The 27,595-nt window shown below is 37.5% G+C and overlaps 2 protein-coding genes across 2 annotated transcripts; both read right to left on the bottom strand.

Moving 5' to 3' along the window:
• Window positions 1-4,092: 4,092 nt before the first annotated feature.
• Window positions 4,093-5,123, bottom strand: LOC122667848 (probable CCR4-associated factor 1 homolog 11). Its single transcript, XM_043864297.1, has 2 exons — window positions 5,046-5,123; window positions 4,093-5,015 (listed from the first exon to the last, which is right to left on the bottom strand). Exon 2 carries the CDS (start codon window positions 4,998-5,000, stop codon window positions 4,164-4,166), a length of 837 nt encoding a protein of 278 aa, XP_043720232.1. The 5' UTR covers window positions 5,001-5,015; window positions 5,046-5,123; the 3' UTR covers window positions 4,093-4,163.
• Window positions 5,124-9,650: 4,527 nt separating this feature from the next.
• LOC122667859 (ubiquitin-conjugating enzyme E2 variant 1C) lies at window positions 9,651-25,958 on the bottom strand. The gene is made up of 4 exons (XM_043864308.1): window positions 25,790-25,958; window positions 14,867-15,006; window positions 10,370-10,495; window positions 9,651-10,054 (listed from the first exon to the last, which is right to left on the bottom strand). The coding sequence occupies exons 1-4, from the start codon at window positions 25,821-25,823 to the stop codon at window positions 9,914-9,916; spliced, it is 441 nt and encodes a 146-aa protein (XP_043720243.1). The 5' UTR covers window positions 25,824-25,958; the 3' UTR covers window positions 9,651-9,913.
• Between the last annotated feature and the right edge of the window lie 1,637 nt (window positions 25,959-27,595).

Raw genomic sequence — 27,595 nt, 5'->3', positions numbered from 1 at the left:
GAAGCCTAAAGCTTATTCCCTTATGAACCTAAAAAAAAAACATACTAAAGAAATAAGCATGTTTCAAGAACATCTAATAATGGAGTCTTATCACACTAATGCACTTGCTTTTACAATAAAGGAAACTCAAGGTTCTGAGGATTCAGCTTCAAAATCCCATCAAAATAAGTTGAGATTCTGAGTAAAAAAAGCTAAGCCAAACATTCATTTTGGTATGATTTCTATTTCAATTTCGGATTGATTTTCATGAAATAGTCAACAAATGGGTTTTGGGTTAAGAAATTGAAATTGTTTGGTTGCATCGATATGAATATTTTAAGAATAAGAAATCCATTTGGTAGTTCAATTTTTGTGAATAAAATTTTTATATTTCTTTGGGAGAGAATGGTGGTTGTGGTGGTGGTAGTGGCGGGAATGGTGAGACCATCTGGAGAAGAAGGATAGTGATTTATTTTTAATGTGAAATTACTGTTTTACCAATTAAATTAACCATGTGCTCATTAAAGAGAAAAAAAAAAGTGAAAGCAATTTCAATTTCCACATTGAAAGAGTTTCTCAACTATTTCAAACTTTAAGTGAAATTTCATTGAAATAAGGTGCAAAAATAATACAATCAAACAAATTCAGAAATAAAAATCACCCCATGAAATTGAAATAGAAATCATATCAAATTAGGCCAATTTATTATGAAATTTATTAATAAACCTCATGCATCTTCAGGTTTATTAGATATGGGAAGCAGTTTTCTGTCCGAGAGTGTGGTCTACGTCAGCACTCTCATGAGTCTATCTCTCTCTTCCTCATATGAAAAGACAGCTCTACCCCCTTCTTTTAAGAAGTAGAGAGATAGACATATGGGAGTGCTGGCGTAGGCCACACTCCCGCCAACACTCTTGGATAAGTTCTTTTTCCCATTAGATATATATACAATTGTTCCAAGTTCCAAGGAGAGAATGCATAAACTCATAGCCAATTGATCATCAACACGAATCACGAAAGTACTGGATCTAGACCCCACTAATCAAGTTTGGGTCGATTACTTAAATAATAATCAAGTCTGAGTCCATTAATTAAATTATGAGGTGCGGGCTATGTAGTTGGATCATTTTATAATTATTCTTGTATTAATTTTTTTGTAGTTATAGTGTTTGCAGAGGATAAGATGAGAAGAATCATAAAGAGGGACAAGGAGAATATTTGCTCTTGTGTAACTATCTTTTAAGGGAGGGAACGATCGATGTGGAAAGAACATGGAAGCCCCAATATACGACTAATTAAAGAATTTATTCACTGGGCTGTTTGATAGGGGTACAAGAACTACCTTAATTAATTAGGGGTTGTCAAGCTTCCAAGACTCCAAGTGATAATGTAAAATTGGCCTTTTGTGTAACAATTTTGATCAATTCTAATGATCTGCGTTCCTTTGAAGCTGGATTGAGTTCTCTATCAAGCTGTGTAGCATATGTTAGCACCTTTCTGTGTCTATCTCGATCTCTTATCCCATGAAAGTGGTCAGATATGTCATTTCATAGGGAGTGGAAATAACCCCGACATATTTCTGACTCTATCCCTTAAGAGACACTTGCAGTAGTATTTCAGATGGGAATTTGTTTGGCATAGATGATTATCGTAAGTTATCAGTGAGGGGATCTTATATCATTCTTTGTGATGGTAGTTTTGATCATTAAACAGGTTGCGTAGGATGGGTTTCTATTTTAATGGTTTACTCTAAAGATGTGTTTGGTATGCATTCTCAAAATAGATTTTGGATCTAGAACGCATTCTGAAATCTAGATTTTCTTTAATTTTTGGCTTTTAGAATGCGTTTTTGACCCAGAATCTATTCCGAGAATGCATACCAAACACAACCTAAGTTACTTGTTGTATAGATGAAAAATGGTTATGTAGGGAGGCCATAGGAATCAGAGATATGAGAGCTGCTTCAAGGATTGAAAGGAGCAAAAGAACATGATTGGATAAGAGTAGAGGTTTGGATGGATTGCTAAGATATAGTAGCGTGGTTAACGCAGGGACACTCTAAAGGATAAGTTCAAACGGTAGGATCCCAGATCCAATAAAAAATTTCGTTGAATTTTTCATTCTAAGAAATTATAAAGATAGCCCCTCACTGAATTATCATGAAGACTCCTCGAATTCAATCTGAAAGGAGAAGCAAACCAACAGTTAAAAGGCAAACTCGCAAAGGAATAAAACAAGTTCAATAGTCTCATCTTTCTTACCACATAGAGGACAAAAGGAATCTAATACAATTTGGTGATGACATACACATTTCCTAACAGCCAAAAGATTTGAGCAACACCTCCAAAAAAAATGTAACAATTTAGGTAACAAAGGAAGCTTCCAAAGGACAGACCAAAACGAAACATTCGAAGAATTAGCATTACCGATAAAAGCAAATATAGAAACTGATCTAGCAAGATAATATGCAGACTTTACAGAAAAAACACCACATTTAGATGGATTCCATACCAAATGATCTTCCCTATGACTTAGATTAAAGGGTATTTTAAAATTGCTTCTCTCTTTAAAGGGGAAAAATTATCACATAAAATATGCAAATTCCATTGCCCCTTCTCATGACAAAAAAGGTCATATATAGACCTTAGATATGCCATCTAAAGGAAGACCACAAATTTTCCCAACTAGAAGAGAGGGCACCCAAGCGTCCCCAAAAATATCAGTTGTCGTTCCATCTCCACCCTTCTACACAAACCTTTTTTCAAGAAATCTCTTCCTTTAAGAAGATCAAGCCATGCCCTAGAGTAATTTTGCCGGCTCTCACAATTTAGGAATAATGAGTGGGAAAAGTATTTTTCCTTTAAAACCCCTGTCAGGTAACTTCCGTTAGTCTCTTGCGAGGTCGTACTTTGATTCGATTTCAGATATATATTTCTATTTTGTTCTTTATTTCTAATACAGTGTAGACAATTGAATTAGTTTTTTTTTAGTGTAAATAGTAATTTTTACTTGTAGAAATAGCATGTTTAATTTCTCTTTGCACATTAGATGCATGATGATCAAATATAAGTTAGCCTTACATGTTTGTATGAAGTTCATCATTATGGGAGAATGTTTGAACACAAACATTTAGTACGTAGAAAGATCGGTTTAACAGGGCAAGACAGAGTGTTAACACCTTCCCACTCTTGTAACTTGACCACTTACCCAAACTCTTTGATCAGATCATATAAAATCATGTAGCTCTTTCCACTCACCCTGGATAGGACTACCCTCATTGGGTCCTAAGCTCGAATCCTAGGTGGCGACTGCATTCATTTTAATATGTATATAGCATGATCCCAAACCTCCCATCACTAAAGGGACCCAGAAAGACCATGACCCGCCCACAAAGCAAACACCAACCCCACTTCGGAGGTCACGATACCCACAAATGCTAAAGTGAGTATCCATTTCCTTAACTTTCTCTTTTATATTCCACCCCACTACATGTGACACTCGTTCTCCTATACTCCCCCTGCAAACGAATGTAGTTTCTCTTCAATAACATTAACCAATCTCACACCATCTATGGGGTGTGGGGGCAAATAAATGAGCCACAATTACTCTTGCCTAGGCATATTCGTGAATTGAGGTTGCTTATGGTTAGTAAGAAATTCTTCAATTTTTTTTCCCCTTTTAGATTTGATTTTATTTAAAAGTCAAAACTATTATGGACATTAAATTTTTTATTAGAAAGGTTTAGAAACAACTAAGGGTGTTAGGCGTGCAGTACCAATTTAAACGATTTGATTTGATTCAGTGTATAGTAAGTAAAACTGAAATCAAATCATTTATTAAATGATTTCAAGTTGTAAAATCAAAACCATTTATTGTTTTCGATTTTCCAGTTTGTAAATGGTTTTCGGTCTCAATTTTGTCACTTGCTTTAGGTAATATGTTCATAAACGGTTTCAGCCTTGATTTTGTGCTTCTGGAACTCTGTGAGATGATGGCGGAAGGAAGAGGTAATAGGTTCATAAATGGTCTTTAAACTGTTTATTAAATGGTTCAGTTCGATTGTAATCATCGGTTTGATTCAATTTGGTAAAGAATCATCCAAGGCTAAGGATTAAAATAGAAAGAATAATAAATTATTTCTAATATAATAAATTTAGCCAGAGCTCTATACAATGGAAACCATATCAGAAAACCTCTAGTCCATAAAGAACACCGGCATGCTTCTCAGGGGCATCATCGTCAAAGTACCTCTCTATCATTTTCTGGAAAGCATGCCACGTCAGCAAGCTATCGGAACCGGCCTGGTGGCACTTCCCAACCGCCCGATCCACATGAAGGGTCTTGGCAACCCGGTCCAACCCTCCATACAAGCTATTGCAGAACCTCATTAGATGCTTCACATCGTAAACCCTAGACCCGAAAAACACCCTAAGCAGACTCAGAAACTCTTCAATCTCATCCGGTAAGCACCGTCTCGTCAAAATCTTCACCAAATACCCAAAATCGTAAGCACTGTGAAAGGTCACCCAACTCACTAAATCGTTGCAGACGAGTCCAGATGACATCACCAACTCAGCGAATTTCGACGAGTCAATCCCCTTCTCCCTGTTCTTCTCAAAGTCCACACCCTGCCGTCTCAAGAGCTCGATCGAGTCCGGGGCATGCTTATCCCGAGTCACATCGAAGTCCCGAAAGTTAAATTCCCAGATGTATCGGTTTCCGGTGCCGAGATCTGGTAGATTTCCGTCGGAATCAGTGAAGGTGAGACCAAGCTGGATGAGATTCAAAACGTCAACGTTGTTCTTGAGGATAAGGTAGTGATCGGAGGGTTTACGTTTGTAGAAAGCCTCAGAAGGGCGGTAGACGACGCCGGGAAACTCGGTGTCCATCGAGATGAATGGATACCGGTCGATTACATCACGGATTAATTCGAACTCAGACTCGAGATTCTCAGCCCAGACTTCTCGAATCACAATTGGTTTTGCTTTTGGTATCCATAAAGTACCTTTGGAGATTGGCATGATCGTTGTTCACTTTTGATGCTGATTCGCTCCTCTCGTCTTCTTGTATTGATTCCGTCGTTCTTCCTCCAATCGCAACAGAACATAAGATCGAAATCAAAATCAAAATCAAAATCAAAACCAGAACGAAAACCTCCTAAGCTTTTTGATTTGTTTGAAGAAGAAATTTTGGTTAGGAGTTGCTGGGAAGAGATTGACTGAAATGAGGTTTTTATAATGGGTGGGAATCAGAGGAGAAGACGTGGTCGTCGCTCGTTACAGCCTACCGAGTGAGAGGACTGAGTTGGCGGCGTCTTTATTTTATTTTATTAGTAGTAAGTGTAAACTTACAAATTTATAAAATAACTCGTTTATTCGGTTCAGTTACGAAAGCAATATAATAAATGTGATAGGCTGGCTGGGTGATTGCCCAATGGTATACTTGGGAAGTGCTGAGTCGGCAGCCGGCGGATTTAGTCTGAATGTGAAAACCGTGTGTGAATTAAAGAATGAATCCGTCCATCTAATTCTTTCGATCATGTTTTTCATTTAAAATTATTTTAAAAGGAGTCTGTCGGGGAGCGTGGTCCTTGCGTTAGCATCCCAACCAATGGGAGTGTGCGGGCATGCATGAGTCATGTTCTTCCCATAGTGAACAATCATCCTTAAAATTATGAGAAAGAGAAGGCTGCCAAGTGCCAAGTTTCGTGGTCACGGCACTTGTGCCTTGACTGGAGAAAGGTGAAATGACAACACCCCCACTTGCCTTATGTTTCAACGTGCACTCTCATTGACCTCCATATTGATATAGGGGCCACATAAATTGGCAAAAATCCCTTAATTATTAGGATGGGGGAATCACTGACATGTCATGTGGCCTCGGCACCCTAATACAAGGAGAGTGAAATGACCAATTTGCTCCTGTGAGTCCATCCCTATTGGATGCCTACGAACACAAATCCCATTGATCATGTGCTGGTGCAGAGACTACACAATTGGCAACCTTCTTAGGTTCGAATCAAGACTTAGGCCTAAGTGCCCAACCCAATTAGGACCTTTTCCCAAATTTTTATCTCTTACAATTTCAACACCTTTCAATTCCCCTACAATGCCTCACATGAGAGCTGAAATGACCACTTACCCACTGCATGGATACATTTCCCAAGGCAATGGGTAAGTGATCATTTCCCTCCCATGTGAGGGATTGTAGGAAATTGAAGGGTGTCAGAATTGTTGGTAACAATGATCCCCCTTTTCGCCCTTTTTTTTTTGTTTAAGGGTTCTCTTATCTTTTGAGAGAGAGAGAAAGAAAGAAAAAAAGAAAGAAAGAAGACTTTTCTGATCCAAAGGATTTTGTTGTCAAAATAAACCAAGTTGGACCACGCCTACGTGGCTCATTCGAAATAGGCAGGTCTACTACTTCTCACCTACCGTTATTTTGACACACGTGGAATGGAGGAGTAACTGACGAGGAAAGACCCCATCCCACTCCACACGCCACTTGACCCATTTGCTTTGAACCGTGGGTGTAAGACTGAGATTGTAATCATAGTTGGACGGGTCAATTGTTGACCCATTCTTTTCTTTCTTTTTTTATCTGGTCAAACATGGGAACTCTATTTATTGACTTCTTTTATAAGCATATGTATTTCCATTGACCAAAGTTCTTTTACCAGATTAAACAATAGTTGGGTCATTCGTTTTCAAATTTCTCGTTTTCAACCCAACTCCTTACCCATGAGAATTTGGAGATTTTGGATCTTGGGTCATCTTGGGTCATCAAAGTGAGTGAAATTTGAAAATTTGATGGATCTAATTTCTATAAAGTTGGAGAGGTTCCCTGTCTTTATTGGGATTGAATGGGACGACTGTGGAACTACGTACATTTAAGGAACTAGAGAAATTTATGAACTTTGACTCTCTTTTCCATGGTTGAAGATAAATTTTCTACATTTAATTGAAATAATTTTATGGAAATTTAGTAGAGATGTAAATTGATTGAATTCAAATCAAATATAACACTCTCCATACCTGCATCTAATTGGCTTTCGATAAATTCTGATAATTTTTAGAAATTGATTTTTTTTAATATGAATTTCCCTAAACGAATATGAACTTGAATTGAATATGGATTTTTTACTTTTCATTTATATCCTAGTGAAGACAAAAAAATTGGAATCGTGAGTATGGAGAGAGTGGCACTGTGGTCATTGTCTATGTTGAGCACGTGAAGAATGGGAGAAGACGAAAAAGTGAAAGGCTGAAAATCCTCTACCCCACTAGGGTCTAGGCTTGATGTTGAAGTATCATATATGAAATTATATAGATGCCCTCATGAATATTTTTCCATTTAAATAATTGCAATATACCATGAATTGATAAGGGTACTTAATATTATAAAATATTTATGTACTCATATTTGTATAACTGGACATAAACGGATCAAATAATATCTGGCACGAAAATGAAATGATATCCACATTCGATTAGTTTTTGAATAAATTCAAAAAAAAATCGAAAGCCAATTTTTCGAATACAAATTTTTCTAAAAAGATACGAACACAAATTGAATACGAATTTTCTACTATCCATTTGCATCTCTAGAATTTAATGGTATAACATGCATTCTGCCAAGTCCTCCTCTAGATTCTAGTCACATACTCACATATGATGATATGAGCAATGTTGGAAAGGCTTAAGCTAAAGTTGGAAATGCTTAACTCGAGCTCAACCGTTGATGTCTCCATCCATACCTTTACTTTTGAATCTCACCAAAATAACCCTCAAAATACAAACTCAAACAGCGAGAGAGGGAAATCTGGACAGACACTTCACTTACGTTATTTACCTGACATGTTTCAAGGGAATGGGTCCCATTATTAATTTCATTAAAAAAAAAGAAAATCTAATCAAGCATCTACCTTGGGCCGTACTTTAAAATTTTTTTGGAATTTATTTGTGTGTAAATTCCTACTTTATCCTTCTTTAAGCTTGGATAATAAATCGTCTTTTCCACCGCTCAAGCTCAGCAATGTTACTAAGCTAGTCTCAATTGGAAGAATTTATAATTTGGTGCAATAGTTAAGTTGTTCCATTGTGACCAAGTGATTACGGGTTCGAGTCTTTGGAAACGGTCTCTCTACGAACCAAGGGTGAGGCTGCTTACGTTAAGACCCTCCCCAGATTCCGCAGTGGTGGGAGCCTCATGCATTGGGTATGCCCTTTTTTTTATAACCGCCATGTCGTGAAATTCTGTTTTTTATTGATGGATATACATATTGCATTGTGAATATATGCTTGTATTTTTATTCCCAGTTTTTTTATAAAGGAACCGTATTAAACACATACAGTATTATTGTTATACACGTTTTTTCCACCAAATTTTTAGAAAGTACTATTTCTGTCCATCCTATTAAACACATACAGTATTATATAGATGCTTTGTATAGAAATCTTGCTCCTTCTTATCACAAACTTCATGATTATCACAAGATTCTTAACGTAACCTATCCTGGCAGTTCAGAGAACTTTTTCCCAATACGTAATAACAGAACTGAGAAATATTTTCTTTCTAAGAGCATGGCCTACACCAGCGATCTTGTGATCCATATGTATCCTCCCCTGTGAAATGACATCTCTGCCCTCTACTAGGGGAGGAGAGAGATAGACCCTGACCCAGAGCAACTTTCCTAACGGAATATATGAACCAGCACAACTCTAAAATAAATAATAATAATGAAATCAATCTAAAAGTCTAAAATATCAAATTGGATCATACGGGGGAACCCTTCTTTAATTTCCCCAAAATACCAAAGACCATAAAAAGAAGCTTTAGCTATGAGCTTCGTCTCAAGGGAACGACAGGTTTAAACAACATAAAATGGTGTTGTCTTTTGACCTTGAAATGTGTATACAAGTAAACACCGATCACCCAAGTGAAGAAGAAAAAGAAGATGGAGAAGATATAGATCACTTCAATTAAAGGTCCAAACGCTTTCCTGGGGGGTAAATTCCCTAAGCTGAGGTCCAAGAAAGCATCCTTGACCCGAAACCCACCTTGTCCCCTTTTCATTTGGGTTTTATAAACCATTTTAGTCTGCAATGATCACCAGGTGATTCCTAGCCTACCCTCCTCCATCTCTAAATTTACTCACAAATTAGATGATAGACATATCAGGATTCAGGAAGGAAAAGCCAGACCTCACAAGAACACACCCACCAATTTTTTTTTGTTTTAGATATGGTACTCTAAAATTGTGAAATCCAAAACAAATTATGTCACCTTCATCGATAGATATCAGTCTAAGACTCTATGATACATATGCAGCAAACTATTTTACACAATTGTATCTTTCGAAAATCAGACCACAAAGAAAACATCTATGAGACGCAGAAAAGGCCCCCAAGGGTGCTGTGATGTTGGACAATGGATGGATATATCGCTAGATTTCCCAAGAAGAAACACCAAATAATTGTGTGATAGAATTGCTTACTGGCTATCTTTCTTAGGTTTTAATCATTCAGTAAACATTTGTGCATAGAAGGGGTTAATGTTCCATACTAGATTTTTTCCAACAGAAAAAAAAAAGAAGAATTTCCAGTTTTGTTTTCCCTCTCATGTGTACCACAGGGGGGAAGAAAGCATATACACAAAGCATGAGTGCAAGCTAGTGAGATAAAACACAAACACTAAATCCACAATTTTAGTTAGAAGTATATTTTCAATATGACACAAGCAATGACATCCATCAAACAGCATCCCCGAACACAGTTCGATAAAGGAAGACAAGAAACAGGGATGACACAGGGAGGGAATAATGAAAAGCTTCAAGGTGTTCTGGATCCTCCTTTTGACTCATAGGACCAACACAGAATTACAAACTATATTGGTATATATTTGTTGCAGTCTAACTATTCATTTTTTTTATCTTCAACTAGAAGAAGGTACCCTCGGGAGGCTGAACCAGTTTCCGGTTGTGGGGAGCAGCCATTTCTTTTTTCAGCTGCGTCAGTATGTCTTCCATGGTGTACTCCCGCTGCCAATTTGCAAGCATTCCAAACTTCTTTGATTCTACCTGGAAAGCATCAAGGTATCAGATCAGAGTTCAAATTATTTTATTTTTATTTTTTCAGCAAACACGAGCATCCAGATTTTCCTAGTGGCGAAGACTTGCTAGAGCATAATGGGCATGGGAAAACAAGCCACTGTGTCTTCAAGCTTGTATTTTGTCTCTTATAGGATCTAATTTTTTGTACTCATTGATTTTCATTGTTTTCAGAAAGGTTGAAAGTGATCAATACTAGGAATTCAAGACTAGACATGTAAATGGATACAATGCCAGCAATATAAGTTTTTCAACATTATCAACTGGATAAAGAAAGAAAATTACCACTCCAGTCTCATGGTTCACACAAGTCATGTTGACCCTTGAATGGAAGCGAACACTTGGAGGCTTCTCTGGATAATCTTTATCACAGAACAGCTTCAACTGATAAATGCGACCCTCATGCACGGACTGAAATGTAAATGTTAAGTTCATAAAGCTTTGTGGATCAGAAAAAAGGTAGAACACAGAAGATACTTTTTACTTCACACACATTTTCAAATTCAAAAAGTTCAGAAGAACCTCAGAAAGCACCAACCATCCTCAACCTCAACAGAGAGTCGTATTGAATCAGTCAAAACTATTACTTTACCTCACAAGTGCCAGAACAGTTAACTGAGATTGGTTAGTGTTGGAGTCAAATAGATTCCGGACAACCACCATAATCATGCTTCCACACATACAGCAATAATCAAGCAATCCTTAAATAAGCATGTGTTGTGCAGCAGAACAAGTTATAATCAATACATAATTGAGTGCTTAGTTGAACAAACACATCGTCCATGAGGTCACATTAAAAAAAATTGGACCAATTTATCATATTGTCTAATGTGGGACAGACAAAAATATTCACTTGTTTGTAAACATAAAATGACTTCCATTGTACACAAAATTTTACTGACATCCCAGTTCCCATTATAAATATAATGCAGGGTGAGCTTGCTGAGATGCGATGGATATTTTTCAGCAAAAAAAAAACTTATGGATTGTTTCATTCCAAACTGCTGCCAAATACCTGTTGGATAAAGTGGTGCAGATCAGGATCATGGGAATTCCAACCACCTAAAATGGTGGAGCATGAATTCTAATAAAACAAGGGAATTTCCTCAAGCAGTTGAAACCCAATATAAAATGTCGAGGTAAATCCCATCTTACTTGTTAATCACTAATCCTAAACTAACAAAAGATCTTCAACTCGCACCACCCATAGACGGTAAAAAGATTTGTCAACGATTCCCAGTACCAAGAGTTGGCAATCTGTGTGACACAAAGGCACCAAGTAGCTCTATAGTAAATTTCAGTACAGATTCTTTGCCATCAAGCCAGGGCACCTCTTCTTTCTTAGGCAACAGGAAGAGATTTATTCATAGAAAGAGGGGAAAAAATGGTGCAAAAGGGCAAAACAAAGCTACCAGGGCACTTTATTTGTTTAACTGTTATACAATCTTTTAATTACCCCTTGAACTAGTGAAAATTAATTCAATCATGGTCAGACTACTGAGCTGGCCAACCATTAAGGGTAGTTAGTCAATCTCAGGCTCTCAGCATAAGATGACATTCTCACAATGACATGTTGGTGAGTGTGCTAATTCGGTCCCAGACTAAAAGGTTCCATTCAGGTAAAACCTGGTTTGACTAGGAACTGAAAAGTTTTTCAAATCTTACAACTGCAAATTACTTAGGCTCCCTGCAGTAGCAGGAGCCACGTGCACTGGGTACGCCCTTTTTTGTATCAAAGTACAGCCTGGATCAACTAGAAAATGCTTTTAAGGAGCTTATATCGCACACCTTCAGTATACTCAGGTGTCAGAGCCAACAGAATCAACAGTCCACACCTCATCTTGGCTCTTCACAGTGTCTCCAAGGCCTTAGCACTTCAGTCAAACCATGAGCCAAATTCCAGACAACAGTGTTTGCGCTATTTGAACAGGATGGGACAAAAGATATCGAAGGATGAACTTCTGATGACTCCTTTTATTTTATAGACTGCTAAGCTGATCAGTACTATCTTTTGTTTCTTTTGGAGCGTTCAACTCCCCCCACCCCAAAAAAAGATTCAATGAAAGCTTACCTTGCTTACCCACCCTCAGCCCAACATCAAAAGAAGGCTGCCTTGACACAGACAGGTCAGGATGACTAGTTATGCTTGTTCATAGCTTTCCAGTTTTAAGTTTGTTCTTTTTGCTTTTTTTTTTTTTTTTTTTTTTTTGGGGGGGGGGGTGTTACGCACATCGTACTTCCATTTTTCCACTATGACTATTTCATTTATCAAAAACATAGTCTGCCCAGATCACTAACATTGTTTCGTAAAGTAGTGCCAGGTTTAATCATTGTATAAACCCACCCATTCGGTTGTCCAGTACGCACAGTTCCAAGTTCCAGCTATCCAGCCAGGTCAGGATAAGCATAAGCAGGCTCAAATAGCAAATAATAAGCCAGTGCAACAACTCCAAATATCCCCAACCAATCAAAAGAATCAATTAAAACAGATCTGAAAATATAGTCTTCCTCAATACCAACACAAAATAATCAGAGACAACAACCAAAAAACGATAGATGGACCCACCAGATGATAATCTCCAATAAATATGAGGGGGGAAATCTAACAGTGCGAAGAACCAACAGAGTAACAAGTAGAAGTCTCAGAACTCCAACTGAAGACAATAGATAAGTACCAAAGCTACAACTATAGATCAAAAGATGAGAAGACACCAATCCTCTAATCAGTCAATATAAAAGATTAGGAATACAATACCCATCCACTTTTTTATGAGTGTTAATGGTAGAAAGTTCTCTCTTTCAAGATTCTAGTTTTATGGGCAATGGCCCAAAGAAAACAGTCCATATGTAATCAAAACATAGATAGGGTTGTTAATTTGGCATAATTATTACCCTCTAGTGATCAGGGCTGTAAAGTAAGATTAACTTTGGTGCGGATTTTTTTTTTTTTCAGTATTCAAAAGAAAGTGTTGATATAGATGGCTGCTAGGAATAAAAAAATTAGATATAAAACCTAAAGAAATTTCATCAACAATGATCATTTTTTAGAATACAATAATATTTCAAGAAATAAAACAAACTCACTAAAAACTCAATTAATGGAAGAAACAGCAACCAAGAATTCATATCAGCAGTAAATGGAGCATGACAGCAGCATAAAACCTTGAATACAGCCAAGGAAAATAGATATCCCATGAGAACCACTTTTTATCTAATTACCAGGCCCAAACTCCAAATAGTTGCCCCAAGGTGTTTACATGTGATCCCTTTAATTCCTATTTCACTAGGACCAGATAAACCTAGCAGCTCCAATCATGATAAAAGTAGGAACAATTGGGAGTCTATATGCCATTGTAGTTCAGATTTATTGGTTATAGAATGAAAAGTTAATGATTTCAAGTAGGGAGGTGAATCCCTTCTCTTCTTGGCTGCAGTAAGGCATTTGCTGCTGCTTTATGCTAACTTTATGTTGGCGCTTGCATTCTTCCGTCTCTCACAACTTTTAAGTGTTTTTGTGAATTCTTCAGAGCCAATTATTTTTCTTCGTAGTAATACAAGCTTCATACTACTTGTTACTTTCAAATACTAATAATTCCTTCCCCTAACATTATTCTAGAACGATATCTCTAACTCTAAACTGTAAGGTTCATATTACGCCCCATTATCTGCAGGATTGAAGATTCTTTTAAACATCCTGTACCACAAACTCTCCAACAAATATCAGTGCATCAAATTCTAAAATTTATCTCCATATGCATGCAGTAGTACTCTACAGCATCATCTTCATCCTAGACCAAACCTAATTAGTGTAATACCCATAATTGTCTGTAACAGAACATAAATAACCTTACGCCACAACTTTGTAACTATAAAAGAGCAAACCACAACCTTTTAAAGACACCGTACCCATCCCATTCTCCCATTAAATTGTCAGAACTCAGAACAAGCAAATACCAGCAGACTTTGTTCCCTTACCCATCCCTTTCTTCCATTAAATTGTCACAACCAGCAAATATCAGCTGAGTTTGTACTAATTTAAGCCCATACACTATCAGTTTTTCATCCTACATGGTTACATTCCTGTATGCTACAGACCATCAGCTGAACAGACTTATTTCTCTTTGTACCCACTTAAAACTCTAACCTTCAAATTCATATTTACTAGGTCTCTCTTATTAGACACCATGAAAATTGGAGGGACATTGGTGATCGGTGCTATATCTTTAGTTTGCATTCCCAAATTTTGAGCATTGGGGCACTTTAGCCCTATCTGAATCATGGGGGTTCTTTCCCTGTTCTTTAATGGAACAACTCAACAAAATGATTTCTCTTCACATTGTCTAATCTTAGATTTAAAACCACTCAAAAATGGGCCTTGACACATGAAAATAGGTATAAACGAATTTGTATCATACATGGCAGCAAAAATTTAGTGGTTAAAGGGTGAGAGGAATGAAGACTTGAGGCCAAAAACTATCTGTCAATGAAAATGCTAATCCACATCAACAACAATGGTCTGACCTGACCATTTTATTCATTTTTTACCCCTTCCCCTATTTTACAGGTTTCTGATGTCAGGATTCTATATGCAATGTTCAGATAGGATGGTCAGGCCATTCCCTGACTGCCTCCGTCAGGTTAGCAAACCCATACATAAAAAGGTAAGATCAATAGTCTAGGAGAAGGGGGGTAAAACAAGATGATATAAGCAGATATATTACTGATATAGCAGAAAACTTCAAGTAAATGTATATGATATGTCAAAAGCAATAAGAGACTTACATTGTGAGGACCAATTATAGTACCAGTCCAAGAACGCATGTAAATATCATCTCCGTCATCCATTCCATAGCTAACCGTACCATCTCCAATTCCCTTTTCCCCACGTTCAAGTTCCTCCAGCAGTCTGAAGTTTCGAGGAACTGCACAGCAACATTAAGATGAGAAACCCTCTCCTGATAAGGTCTGTGCGCACAAAGCATCCATGATACACCACATGCAGTTCCACTGAGCAGCATAGATCCCTCCAGCACACACACCTAAGTATGCCTAAGGCCTGCACTGTAAAATATCTTTCTTCTATTGCTTTTCAAATATATATTTTTTTTTTTTAAAAAAAAAACTTCAAATGGAACTGTCTTCGATGTATCTACGATTGGCAAATCAAGCCTTTACCTAAAAGCTTCAATTACTTCAAGTCAATAGTCACCAAACTTCTGACTAAATATACCCATGAGTTCTATTTAGTAAGAGATGCTCAAAGTAATGATAACGAAACATCCAGTCCACAAGAAAATAAGTAATACAAGCTTCAAATGCATGAAAATGGAAATCAGAAGAGTTAACCTCCAATCATGTTAGGACTTTGAACCCATCCCTCATGATAAGTTCAAACTTTGTTCTTTTCCAGAATTGTTTTGAGCTTTGCATATAAAAATTCAAAGGGATTTGATGATCTTTTATCAGATGTTTCAGAAAATATGAGACCCAGCCTATACCCAAGATCTGGCCAGCTTGATAACATTAGAGAGGGATCGATATAGATTTTCTACCAGCTTTCCAAAGATTATGTAGGAGTTCATGGAGAATGCTTCAGGACAATATTCACTGTCAGGTCTGCCACATGACAATGATGCTTTTGTCAATCAGAGTTCTTTTTCTTTTCCCCATTTTGGCGAATCAGAATGATGGTTGGGTAGATAAGGAGTTCCAGATAAGCCATATGTCAAATTAGTGGCTTATTTCAACCATATGGCCCACCTTGTGTGGGTTTTTTCTCCTTTTTTTCAATGGTCCCTGTTGAAGTGTGTCCTATTGGAGTCGTGGACCCCTATTGGACATTTGGACCCATTATTATTCTCACGGTATGAGTGATAGGGAGTTCTCACAATAGGAGGTTTTTTCCTTTCGTGAGTGAGGTCTAGTTGGGTTGGGATTGTGTTGCTGCTTTGGGTAGTTTCCATATAGTAGTTGGTTTCCTATTCTATTTGTAACTCATTACTTTTATTAAAAATAAATCTCTTAGTCCAGCGACAGAATTCACTCACCGATTCTATCGCTGAACTTGTTCTCTCCTCCTTTTTCTCTCGTTTCTCTCTTTGCTTCTTCTCTCCCTTGATCTCTGTCTGGTTAATTACTAAGTTCTGCTGGTTACATGGTATCAGAGTTCTGATACTCAGACTCCCTCGATTCTAGTTTTGAGTCTCTCTTTTTTCTGTTCGTGGGTTGCAGCAACCATATGCCACCTTATTGGTGTTTCAGGCCCTAGTTTTTTATCATATAATTAAGGGGCCATATTATCTGATATTATTGTGTTCATAGACGAAAGGTAACATTGAAGACAATCGGCATCATTGAAGATAAATTTCAGACTTGAGCAGAACCTGGAGCAGTGTTTTAATCTCTTGGTTTACTTCACATCAAGCCAGTGTCTTCCCTTTCTTATTTGGTGAAGTTATTCACTATACCAACCACTACAATCAATCTCAGGTTGCAGCCAAGTTCGCCAAGTTGATTTTACATAGTTGAAGATCTCCTATAATCCATATGGTACTCTGTTTTTGGGCAAAATTTCAGACTTCAAGCTTCTGAAATTACTTTTGATCTGGCCAGCAGATCAACTTGAGAGTATATGACATTGTTCCTTACTCATAAGGGTTCACTCGATCCAAGCTTGCAGTAATACCTAATTGGGTTTGTTTTTGGGTTTCAGTTATCAACTCTGGTTCTCAGATCTGAATATTATATTCTGATGATGTTCATTGCTATTAAGCCTCTTTTGGTCTATATTTGAGAAGTCATCTGACCCCTGATTGCTGATATGAGTTTCACCCAATTTGTGGAGTGAACTTGCTTCTTCTTCTTTTTTGCCCTTGGATATTGCTCTTTGTGATCTACATTGGGTGCATGATGAATGACCTCAAGACTCCTCTGGATAATATAAAGTTTAAATCACCACCATCAAGCTCAATGGTATGGGAAATTATCTTCTATGGGCTCAAGCTGTCAAGGTCTATAGCAAAATGAAGCAGCCATTGTCTACTGAATCTGAGGAACCCTCTGAAATAAAAGCCTATGAAGACTGGTGCGGGAGAACGATACTGTTCTTATATGGTTATGGAATAGCGTGGATCATTCCATTGCAGCTAATGTCATGTTTCACCCCACTGCTAAAGGTGTGGGAGGATTTGAAGAGAACCTTCTCCCACAAGAAAATATATCCCAGGTCTATGATTTATATAATAAACTGTTTACTTTCAAGCAAGGAGACAGGTCCTTGAATGAGTATTTTAATTCCTCAATGGGTATCCGCGAGGAGCTCAACATCCATCAGCCTCTCACCACCAATTTGGAACAGTTACAACTTAAGCGGGAGTAATTCTATGTGGCAAAGTTTATGGCAGGATTGAACCTGGATTATCACTACTTGCAGTTGCCGACGAAAAGGTGCCCTCTCTTTAATGAGTTCTTTGCACGTCTTTTGTGCATTACTACTTCACAGACAGATTTCAGCCCTCTCCTAAAGAGAGTTGCCTTTGTTGTTGGCCATGGCCGAGGTTATAACCTCTCATGGAGGGGGCGTGGCTCATGGGGTGTTCGTGGCCGTGGCAGCTGAGGTCCAGGTGGCAAGCAGAGTGATCAACCCTTCAGACTATGTACTTTTTTGTGGCAAGCCCAATCAAACTATTGAAAAATGTTGAGCTAAACATGGTCGACCAGAGTGGATTCCACCTTCAGCTAATTCTGTTCTACCTGATGGTAGTATAACAAAGGTGTCTTCTGGCGACACTCATACTGCATCCTCAACCTGAGGTCCCTCATCAGGGTTGTGTCTCGAGATGACTATAATCACTTATTGAAGCTTGTCCAAAATCTCCAAAACATCCACTAATGTCTCGTCATCCACTGCCACCTTGGCCCATACAATTACATCAGCTTTCCTTACATCTACATCTTCCACCCCATGGATCATTGATTCCAGTGTATCTACTCATATGATTGGTAAGCCCGAGTTGTTTTCTTTATCTAATGTTACTAACTCTTCTCCTGTTATACTATTGGTCATGGTACAGTTTCCCCTATTGAATCTATGATCTTGTCTTCTGGTCTTTTCATGTTCCCCAATTACCGTTAACTTTGCTATATGTTAGTCAACTGACCAAATCACTTAACTGCTCTATCACATTTTTTCCTTTTCCAATGTGTTTTTCAGGATCTTCAACAAGGACGGTTGGTGGAGGGATTGAGGAGGCCGGGCTCTACTATTTGCATGGCATTGGTCCCTTTACTATTGTTGCTACTACTATTGGTGTTTCCACTCTTCAATTGCATTTTTATCGCTATTGGTCTTTAGGACATTTATCTCTATCCAAGCTTCAACACATGGTTCCTAGCTGCAAGTTTTATCTATCGTCTGGAATGTGAAGCCTGCGAACTTGGGAAACATCATCGGTCATCCTTTCTTGCTCATAGTGATTCAAGAAAAAGGCCTTATTTCCCTTAGTTCATCCGTACATTCAGGGTCTGTGTCGTGTTTAAAATAGGTTAGGCTTTTCATACTTTGTTACTTTTGTGTACGATCACTCTAGATTAACTTGTGTGTACTTGTTAAAGGATTGTTCCGAGTTTTTGACCGTTTTTAAAGATTTTTATAATGAAATAAAGACTCAATTTGATATCTCCATTAAGGTTTCTTGTTATGATAATGCATTAAAGTACGCTCAACGTGAAATTTCAATTTTTTTCTTCTGCCTCTGGTATGATTCACCAAACTAGTTGTTCATATACCCCACAACAAAATGGGGTTGCTGAACACCAAAAAAAAAAAAAAAACAGCCATTTATTGGAGATCGCTCAGTCTCTAATTATCCACATAATGTTCCCAAGCATTTGTGGCGTGATGTTGTTCTCATTGCATGTTATTTGATTAATCGGATGCCTTTTTCCATTTTAATATATTCACCTTTTTTGTTGTGTTTCCCAAAACACCCTTGTTTTCACTTCCACCTCAGGGCTGTGAAGTGTATTTTTTCTTAGGTATTTTCGAACCCAGAAAGGGTATTAGTGTTATGACCCAACTATTCATAGGAAATTTGTTAATACTAATGTTACCTTCTTTGAAAGTACTCCATACTTTGTTCCTCCGGTGTCTACTTTTATCCTTCCTACTAATAGTTATTGTGCACCCCATATGCCTGTGCTTGTGCCATTTGATGAGGTTTTGTTGCAAGTGTATCAGCAGTGTAAGAGAACAATGCCATCTACTACTGCTCCGCCACCACTCCGTTTGCTCCTGTTGAAGCTCCATATGACTTACCTGTGGCACTTCATAAAGGTATCCGTTCTTGCACCCAGAAGTCCATGATTGCTTATACTATTGAGAATATATTTCCCCCATCTTCACATAATCTTGCCTTGTCCATCTACCAACTCCATTCTTATCAAGAAGCCTTATCCCATCCTAGGTGGAAGGGGGCAATGGAAACAACAATTGATGCCTTACTCTTGACAAGCATGGACCCTGGTTGACTTACCACCTAGTAAGGATCTTGTACGTTGTCGCTGGATATACACCATTAAGTATAACCCTATTGGTTCAGTTGAACGGCTTGAGGCTCGTTTGGTTGCAAAGGGCTTCACTGAAACAATTGGTATGGACTATTTCGAGACCTTCTCACCTGTGGCTCATCTAAATTCGGTTTGTGTTCTCCTTGGCTGTGAATTTGGACTGGCCACTCTATCAACTAGAAATCAAGAATACACTTTGTATATAAGGAGGTTGTATGTTGCTCAAGGGGAGAATTCACACAAAGTATGTAAGCTACACTGCTACACAAGGCTATTACGGGTTGGCACAGTCACCTAGGGCCTAGTTTGCAAATTCAGCTCAATTGTTACTAAGTGTGGGTTTTCACAATGTTACTCTTATCATCCAATCTTTGTTCGTCGCCGAGGTTCTAAGGTAGTGGTTCTAGTGGTTTATGTTGAATTGTTGATGACATTATTGTATTTGGTAATGAGACATCTAGTATTGTAGAGGTAAGATCTTTTCTACATCAGCACTTTCAGATGAAAGACTAGGGTTCCCTCAATTATTTTCTTGGTATTGAAGTTCTATGAAGTAAGAGAAGGATTAATCCACAACAAAAATATGTGTTAGATCTTTTGTCTGAAAGTGATATGCTTGGATATAAACCAGTAGATACTCCAATGGATCCGCATCAGAAGTTTGGCACAAATGATGGTGACGTGTTTGATGATCCCCACCGGTACAGGAGATTAGTTGAGAAGCTTATTCATCTAACTGTTACTCATCCTGACATTTGTGATTAGCCAATTTATGCACTTGCTAAAGAAAGTTACTGGGAGGTGGCATGTTGTATCTTAAGATATTTATAAGGGGCTCCAAGAAAGGGGCTTATCAACCGACCGCATCAGATTGTTGATCTAGTAGGCTTTTCTGATGCTGATTGGGCCAGTGCTGATAATGATAGGCAATCTACTACAAGTTATTGCACTTTCATTGGTGGCAACCTTGTCTCGTGGCGTTGGAAGAAGCAGACTATTGTGGCTCAGTCTAGTGCTAAAGCAGAGCATAGAACTATGGCTCATACTGCGGCTGAGTTGATGAGGTTGAAATCTCTTCTTCAAGAGTTGGGTTTTCCAACTACTCGATGCATGAAGATGTTTTGTGAAAATCAAGTTACCATCTACATTGCCAATAACCTGGTGTTCCACAAAAGAACAAAACATATTGAGGTTGATTGCCATTTTGTGCGGGATGCTATTTTGAAGAAGTTGATTGTTACTCCATTCATGTCGTCTACTGACCAGTTGGTTGATCTGTTTACAAAGCCACTCTTTAGACTTGCTTTCTGGAAGTGTTGTTCCAAGCTGGGCATGGGAGATTTGTATTCTCCAACTTGAGGGGGAGTGTTAAGGTGTGTCCTATAGGAGTCGTGGACCTCAATTGGACCCACAATTATTCTCACGGTATGAATAATAGGGAGTTCTCATGAAAGGAGGTTTGTTCCCATCGTGAGTGAGGTTTAGTTGGGTTTGGATTGTGTTGCTGCTTTGGGTAGTTTCCTTTTAGTAGTTAGTTTCTTATTCTATTTGTACTCATTATTTGTATTATAAATAAATCTCTCTCACTCTCTCTCCCTTAATCTCTGCCTGGATAATTACTAAATGCTTCCTCTGGTTACAGTCCCTATTCTATAAATAGAGAAGACTGTCTCAAACAAGTACCAAAGAAGTATCATGAAAAATTATGATTTCAGGTAAGACTCAAACTCAATCCATGATTAGATGATGTTGTGGACAAGATGTCCACAAATCTAGGTGACAACAGACTGCAGCCAGATTCCCCACATGACTAATAAAAGCGGAAGAATGCCATGGGGCAGAAAAGACGAGGCGGTCAAAACTGCAGCCAGATTCCCCACCCCATAAAGTAATGCATAAGGCAAGTTATTATGCATTTCGGATATATCCATATATGCAACATAAGATAAATAGTTTTTCACACAGAATTTAATGGGGTTCTAAATCCCTAAGACACTAGGGTTTAGATCACCCAATAATTTCCAGAATCACAGGATTAAGAATTAGAAACCATTAAACAGAGGAGTCTCAGAATTACAGTTTAAACAGGTCTGATGGCCAATTAATTCAGGTGAAATGGCTTAAACATTCAAGAGAGTACTTCAGCAAAGTTGGATGAAAATCTGATATTTAGATTTTAAATGCTTAAGTTTCCTAATGCTGGTAGAAAACTGAAACCTCAGGATAACCAGTAAAGCACTAAAGCGATAGGTAAATCGATAGCAGGGAAGTTTATGAGTCTCAACAGAATCAATGAAAACACCACAGCAGAAAACTCTGAATCACACAGAACTGAAGGTGAAAGCATACTGTTTATTTCTCAACATCGTGGGGGTGACCATTGTCCACATCTCTTTAAATAAAACTGAATGCAACCTAAGCCTAAACAGGAAAAGGAAACTCCCCAACCATAGGCTGTGTTTGGAGGCTCCTCAACTGTCTCAAACAATGAAAATATAACCCAACTTAAAAAGGAAACCTCCTTCCAATCGACCTACCTAGTTTGAAGAGTTCAAACTGACTAGGACACTTGAAAGAGAAAAACCCAAACAGAATAAGCAACTTCCTCCATGTGCAGGCTATGTTTGGAAGTATCCTAATCTCGCCAAACAACCTAATTAGATAAGGAAACTGAATCAAAAAAGACAGGATCTACTATTCCAACCAGCTAATGACAATCAAATTAAAACTCCTAAACTAGAACCACGACTTGATTGGAGATAAGATTTCAGAAAATCTGGAATTCTGGAACCGCAAACTGTGTAGAAGACTTCCAAACTGGGTCCGACAAGTTCTGGTTTCTAGAAGAACTAAGATTGTACCTTCCTTGAACCGTAGGGTTGTTTTGAACCAGAATTTGGTTCAAGATTGGACCATACCAACTGCAGGTCTTTCTTTCCTCTTGCTACTGTTGAAAATTTGCATCATAATTTCAACTTAATCGGATATCCAGATCCATATACAGAATTTCAACTTATTCGGATATCAAGAACCATAATCTGGTCATCTGATTATAAAATATCCAACAAACAGATCACTGAGAGTAGATCCATTGGATTATTAATAGGATATTAAATGATGTGTTCAATACATGGATTTCTGAGTCCGGCCTGTTGCCCAACCCTCTATTGAAATACCCAAGTGAACACTACAAGAAACCAAATCCCTTTTACAGTTCTTTCTCCACATCACAGTAAATGCCTGTCGCTTCCAACCCTTACAAGATATAGGTGAATGAATCCCTTTATTTATATATGTCGCTGTTGATGAAAAACTTAATAATAAGACATCATAATTCTTAGGCTTTCAATCATCCAAGATTGTGACTTTTTCCATAATTCAGGATTTTAACAAATGAGGCCTATAATTATGTTTAGGCTCACTCCAAAGAAAGGGGGAAGGGGACCCTTAGCTTTGTAGACGACATTTTACACAATATCTTTATATCATTTATATAAGTATGGCTGTACTAGTTTGTTCTACTATTATACTATAACATTGAACCAAATAATTCTATAGGCTCTAGGTCTTCCTCTTGTTATCAAAAGGATAAGCTTTTTCTGATTTCCTTGCCTCATTAGTGCATATAAATATATGTTAAGAGGCATAAATCATGTTCTGCCAACTCACTCCATCAGGAAGTATATATCTGCATATTTACAAGTGAAACAATTCAATGGACCATAGGTATCTTTATTATATGCAATTATGCATAGTATTGAACCATCATTGAGGGCGGGCCTTGGTGCAACGGTAAGGTTGCTCCATTGAGACCAAGTGTTCACAGGTTTGAGTCTGGAAACAGCCTCTCTGCAAAGCAGGGGTAAGGCTGCGTACATTATGACCCTCCCCAGATCCCACAGTGGCGGGAGCCTCGTGCACTGGGTACGTCCTTTATTGAACCATCATTCAACAGGTTCTGATAGTATCAAAAGGTATTATGAATTTATTCATGTCATTTAGCTTTTTTTCAGGTTTCCCTTGCCTTATTAGTGCATAAAGATTTAAGTTAAGATGCATGAATCATGCTCCCATTCCAATAACTATTTAAATTCTTCTAAAAAATCACTCCTCACTACTGCCAGTCCACTGAATATGACCAAACCATCTAATAAGATCACCAAAATCACTATTATGATCAAAGTTTCACAATATGATAATGAAGCAAAGCAAGGTGCCATAATTGCCTGTGTAATTTAGGCTAGGCAGAAGGATGCAGAATATAGGTGGTTAATGTCCTCTGAGGCACCTTCTCTTCTTTCTTTGTTTACCCATGAGCTAGCTGACAAATTCATGCCTTACATCATTAAGAGGGTCCAGCTTCCAGAATGGCAGAGGAAATGAAAGACCGAATAACAACTTCCAATCCATGAACCATTACTATGACCACTGATTGGCAAAGGGAAGAAGGGTAGATGTCCATAAATAGCATGGTCTAAATTTCATCAAGAACATCTTCACAAAGAAAGTCATGTTCCAATATGGAGGTATTAAATGATCGCCCTTTGGTATTAACACACACCAACGTGAAATCAATGATGGATCCATAAAACAGAGGGCATTGGCCATCTCATTATTTACAGCTAGAATCATGATGGGCTTTAACAGAAGGAGTAAGGCAACTACTTATTAAATTTGCCAAAAGTAACAGTCATATAAGACTGAAGATTGAATCAAAGGTGGTGGTCAAGGATAACTGAGATATATCCGGTAATCTATTCATACGGCAATACATCTCTACATGGAAAATTGTCACTGATCAAGGGAACTTTATAGTCAAATTACCATAAACAACCAGAAGGAATATGTTATGTGCACGGATCTTGGAGGAGAGAAAAATAAGATAGAAGAGATAGAGAAAAAATAGGGCTTTTGGCTTTATCGATGAAGCCGGGTGTCCTGACGCAATTGGGAGGCCACCAATCCTCTTCTCAAGATAAACTCAAGAATTAAATTAAGATTTTCCAGTCCGACTTTCATTACGTCTACTTGCATTTAAATAGGAATACAACCTAAGGATAACTATCCATACAACTAAGTATCTCACTTCCATAATAACTCCTACCACTTCACTAATAACTACTCCCCACAACTTTACGTTGATAACTCCCAACCCAATACTTAAAACTACTTAGAACAACAATTGACTTACACACACTAACAACATATCATAATCACCCATGCACCCATGTGCGTACATAACAGAATATACTGTGACAGATTAAAAAGATGATAATATTTCTGTCCCAGTAGTATTTCAGTAAAAAACGAACAAATCCAAAACTTCATACTCTATTCCTAGAAGCATACAAGAAACCACAAACGAGTAAAAGAATATATTGCAACACACAAAGTAAAAAGATTTTGGCAATTTGTTTGCACAAACAATACACTCAGAAAGATAAATAGATAGATAAGTTAAAACTTGATAGTCTATTCACATAAGCATACAATAAATTAAACACACAATGGAAATCTGTTTACAAGGTAAAAGTACATTATAGAACAAATCAGATGTTAAGTGAACTAGTTAACACAGAATAGTCATCGCTCAAAAGTAAAATTTTATACTTTAGTTCCCAGAAGTGTAAATTGAAAGAGCACAGCAACAAAAAGCGATATATAAGACCTCCACAGAAAAAATCACAAATCATTTATTGCATATCCCATGGAATTCTCATAATGATAATAAAAAATTGAAATTTCGACATTGATGCATCAGGATGATAAATTGTATGATCACTATCCTCGAAAAGAATAATAATGGACGGAAACGGAATAAATAAAACAAAAGAACATGGTACAAACCCAGAAGCACAACTGCCCCGAAATACAATTAACAATCAAAACCGTCCGAACAACATAGAATTCATCATCGAGGACCCATTAGGGATTCCTGTATAAGAATGAGCAAGAAGAGTACAAAACTGAAAGCAGCCCATGATATCGAAGACTCAATTCCGAAAACCCATACGAGTTTCTATCTAAGATAACGTCAAAATTCAGGAAAAAATCTATAATTTACTAACAAAAGAATTGTACAATCATCTGAAGTAGATTAAATTGAATCACAAAAGCGTAAAGGGTGGGGTGACTCACCAACAACACTGGATCCTCCAGAGCCCATCGTCATTGAGGATAATAGTCTTGCTCAGCTGGGTCTATTCAGATCTGGCTGTAGTCGGGGTTTTTTGGAGAGATGAGATGAGATTCTTGGTGCTTCAGAGGGTGATGGTCAAATAAAAGAGGAGCCAGACCTAAAAAGCAATAAAGAGGCAAAAGAGGCAATGCTGTAATGGTGTTTGGGTTGGAAGGCATAAAGTGGTAATTGGGAGAGTACCCCTCTACGTTGTCCGTAAAGCTTATTGCCCTTTGCCACTGGTGACTACCCGCTCGCCTCTGGTCAAGGGATGTGATCGCTTGTGATAGGAAGAATCTTCAATTTTAAAAAGACAAATATACCCCAATTGAAAGGAGGATAAATCCTAGAGGACGTATTAGATGCGGAAAATAAACTTTGTGGACTACCTCCTCATTGGATTGTAGTATCATGTCATCACTGGTTGTGGATAATAGTCTTTTATGCCTTCCTTTGTACTGAAATGCATTAATGTTACTTAAAGATGACTTTTCTTTTTCTCAACACCTCGCCTTCAATAAGGTTGTTAGTGTGACATTGACAGACGAAATTACTTTTATAGAATTCGTGAAGAGATAATATAGAGATAAATAACCTCTATTTTTTAGTCTCCCACTCTTGGTCTATTAATTATGTCAATGTAGCAACCATATGCCACATCAATCAACATTCTTCTATTTGGCTTAAATTGTCACATGTCAAATAAATAGTTATGTTCTAAAATTGACGTATGATCATACTTAACTTAATCTTAGTGGAGAATCTTATATTCAAGATGAAAATTCAAACTTAACAAATTATGGCAGTCCAAGTTCTTAGTACTTAATTTTTCTCTTCCATGTATCACGATGAGTTATATTTCTCAACTTGGGTCATTATGTAATGAAGTTTAAGCTTTATACAATTAATCACATGATTGATTTTGAATTGACTCAGTGATCAATTTACATCCAAACTTTATTGTCTAACGACTTTGTAGGCATCTGTTATTCTAAACAAATGTGCGCAACTGTAATGAATAACAGGAAAATCAAATTAACAGTGACTTTATTAATATTTTAATTGAAATCAAACTTATATTGTAATATCTGAAATTACATTTAAACACACGATGATTTGCATAAGTCTATGTTCCTTGAATGATCTACAAAAACCTTAGGTGCAAGCCCTTTGGTAAATGGTTTAACAATCATATCATTGGTACCTATACGTTCAATTGAAACCTTGTGATCCCGAACATCTTCCTTTATGACAAAATATTTGATCTCGATGTGTCTACATCGACTAACTAAACAATATTGTTATAAAATCTAACTATTTTCATATTATCACAGTAAACACAAATCGGCTTTTCAATGGAGGATACAACTTAATTGTATATGATAAATTGCCTCAACTATGATGCTTGAAAAATAGTCTCATAGCATGCCACCACTTCAGCTTCCATAGTAGATGAAGCGGTCTTCGATTGCTTTTATGCTTCTCCAAGATAATGCTCTTCTAGCCAACAAAAAAAAAAAAAAAAAAGTATGATGTAGATCATCTTGTATCTTCACATTCAGCATAGTCTGAGTCTAAGTATCCCTTCAACTCCAGTTCTTCAACAAGCCTATAGGTGAATATGTAGTCTCTGGTGCCTTTAAGGTATCTAAATACTTTATTTATTGGTGTCCAATGTGACAATCCAGGATTCTTCTGTAATTTACATAAAACTCACACTGCAAAAGCAACGTCAGGTCTTGTATATACTTGAGCACACATAAGAC

Source organism: Telopea speciosissima, chromosome 1 (genome assembly GCF_018873765.1).
Source record: "Telopea speciosissima isolate NSW1024214 ecotype Mountain lineage chromosome 1, Tspe_v1, whole genome shotgun sequence".
Taxonomy (NCBI): domain Eukaryota; kingdom Viridiplantae; phylum Streptophyta; class Magnoliopsida; order Proteales; family Proteaceae; genus Telopea; species Telopea speciosissima.
The sequence above is the reverse complement of the archived record's forward strand: the minus strand, read 5'-3'. Positions and strand labels throughout refer to the sequence as shown.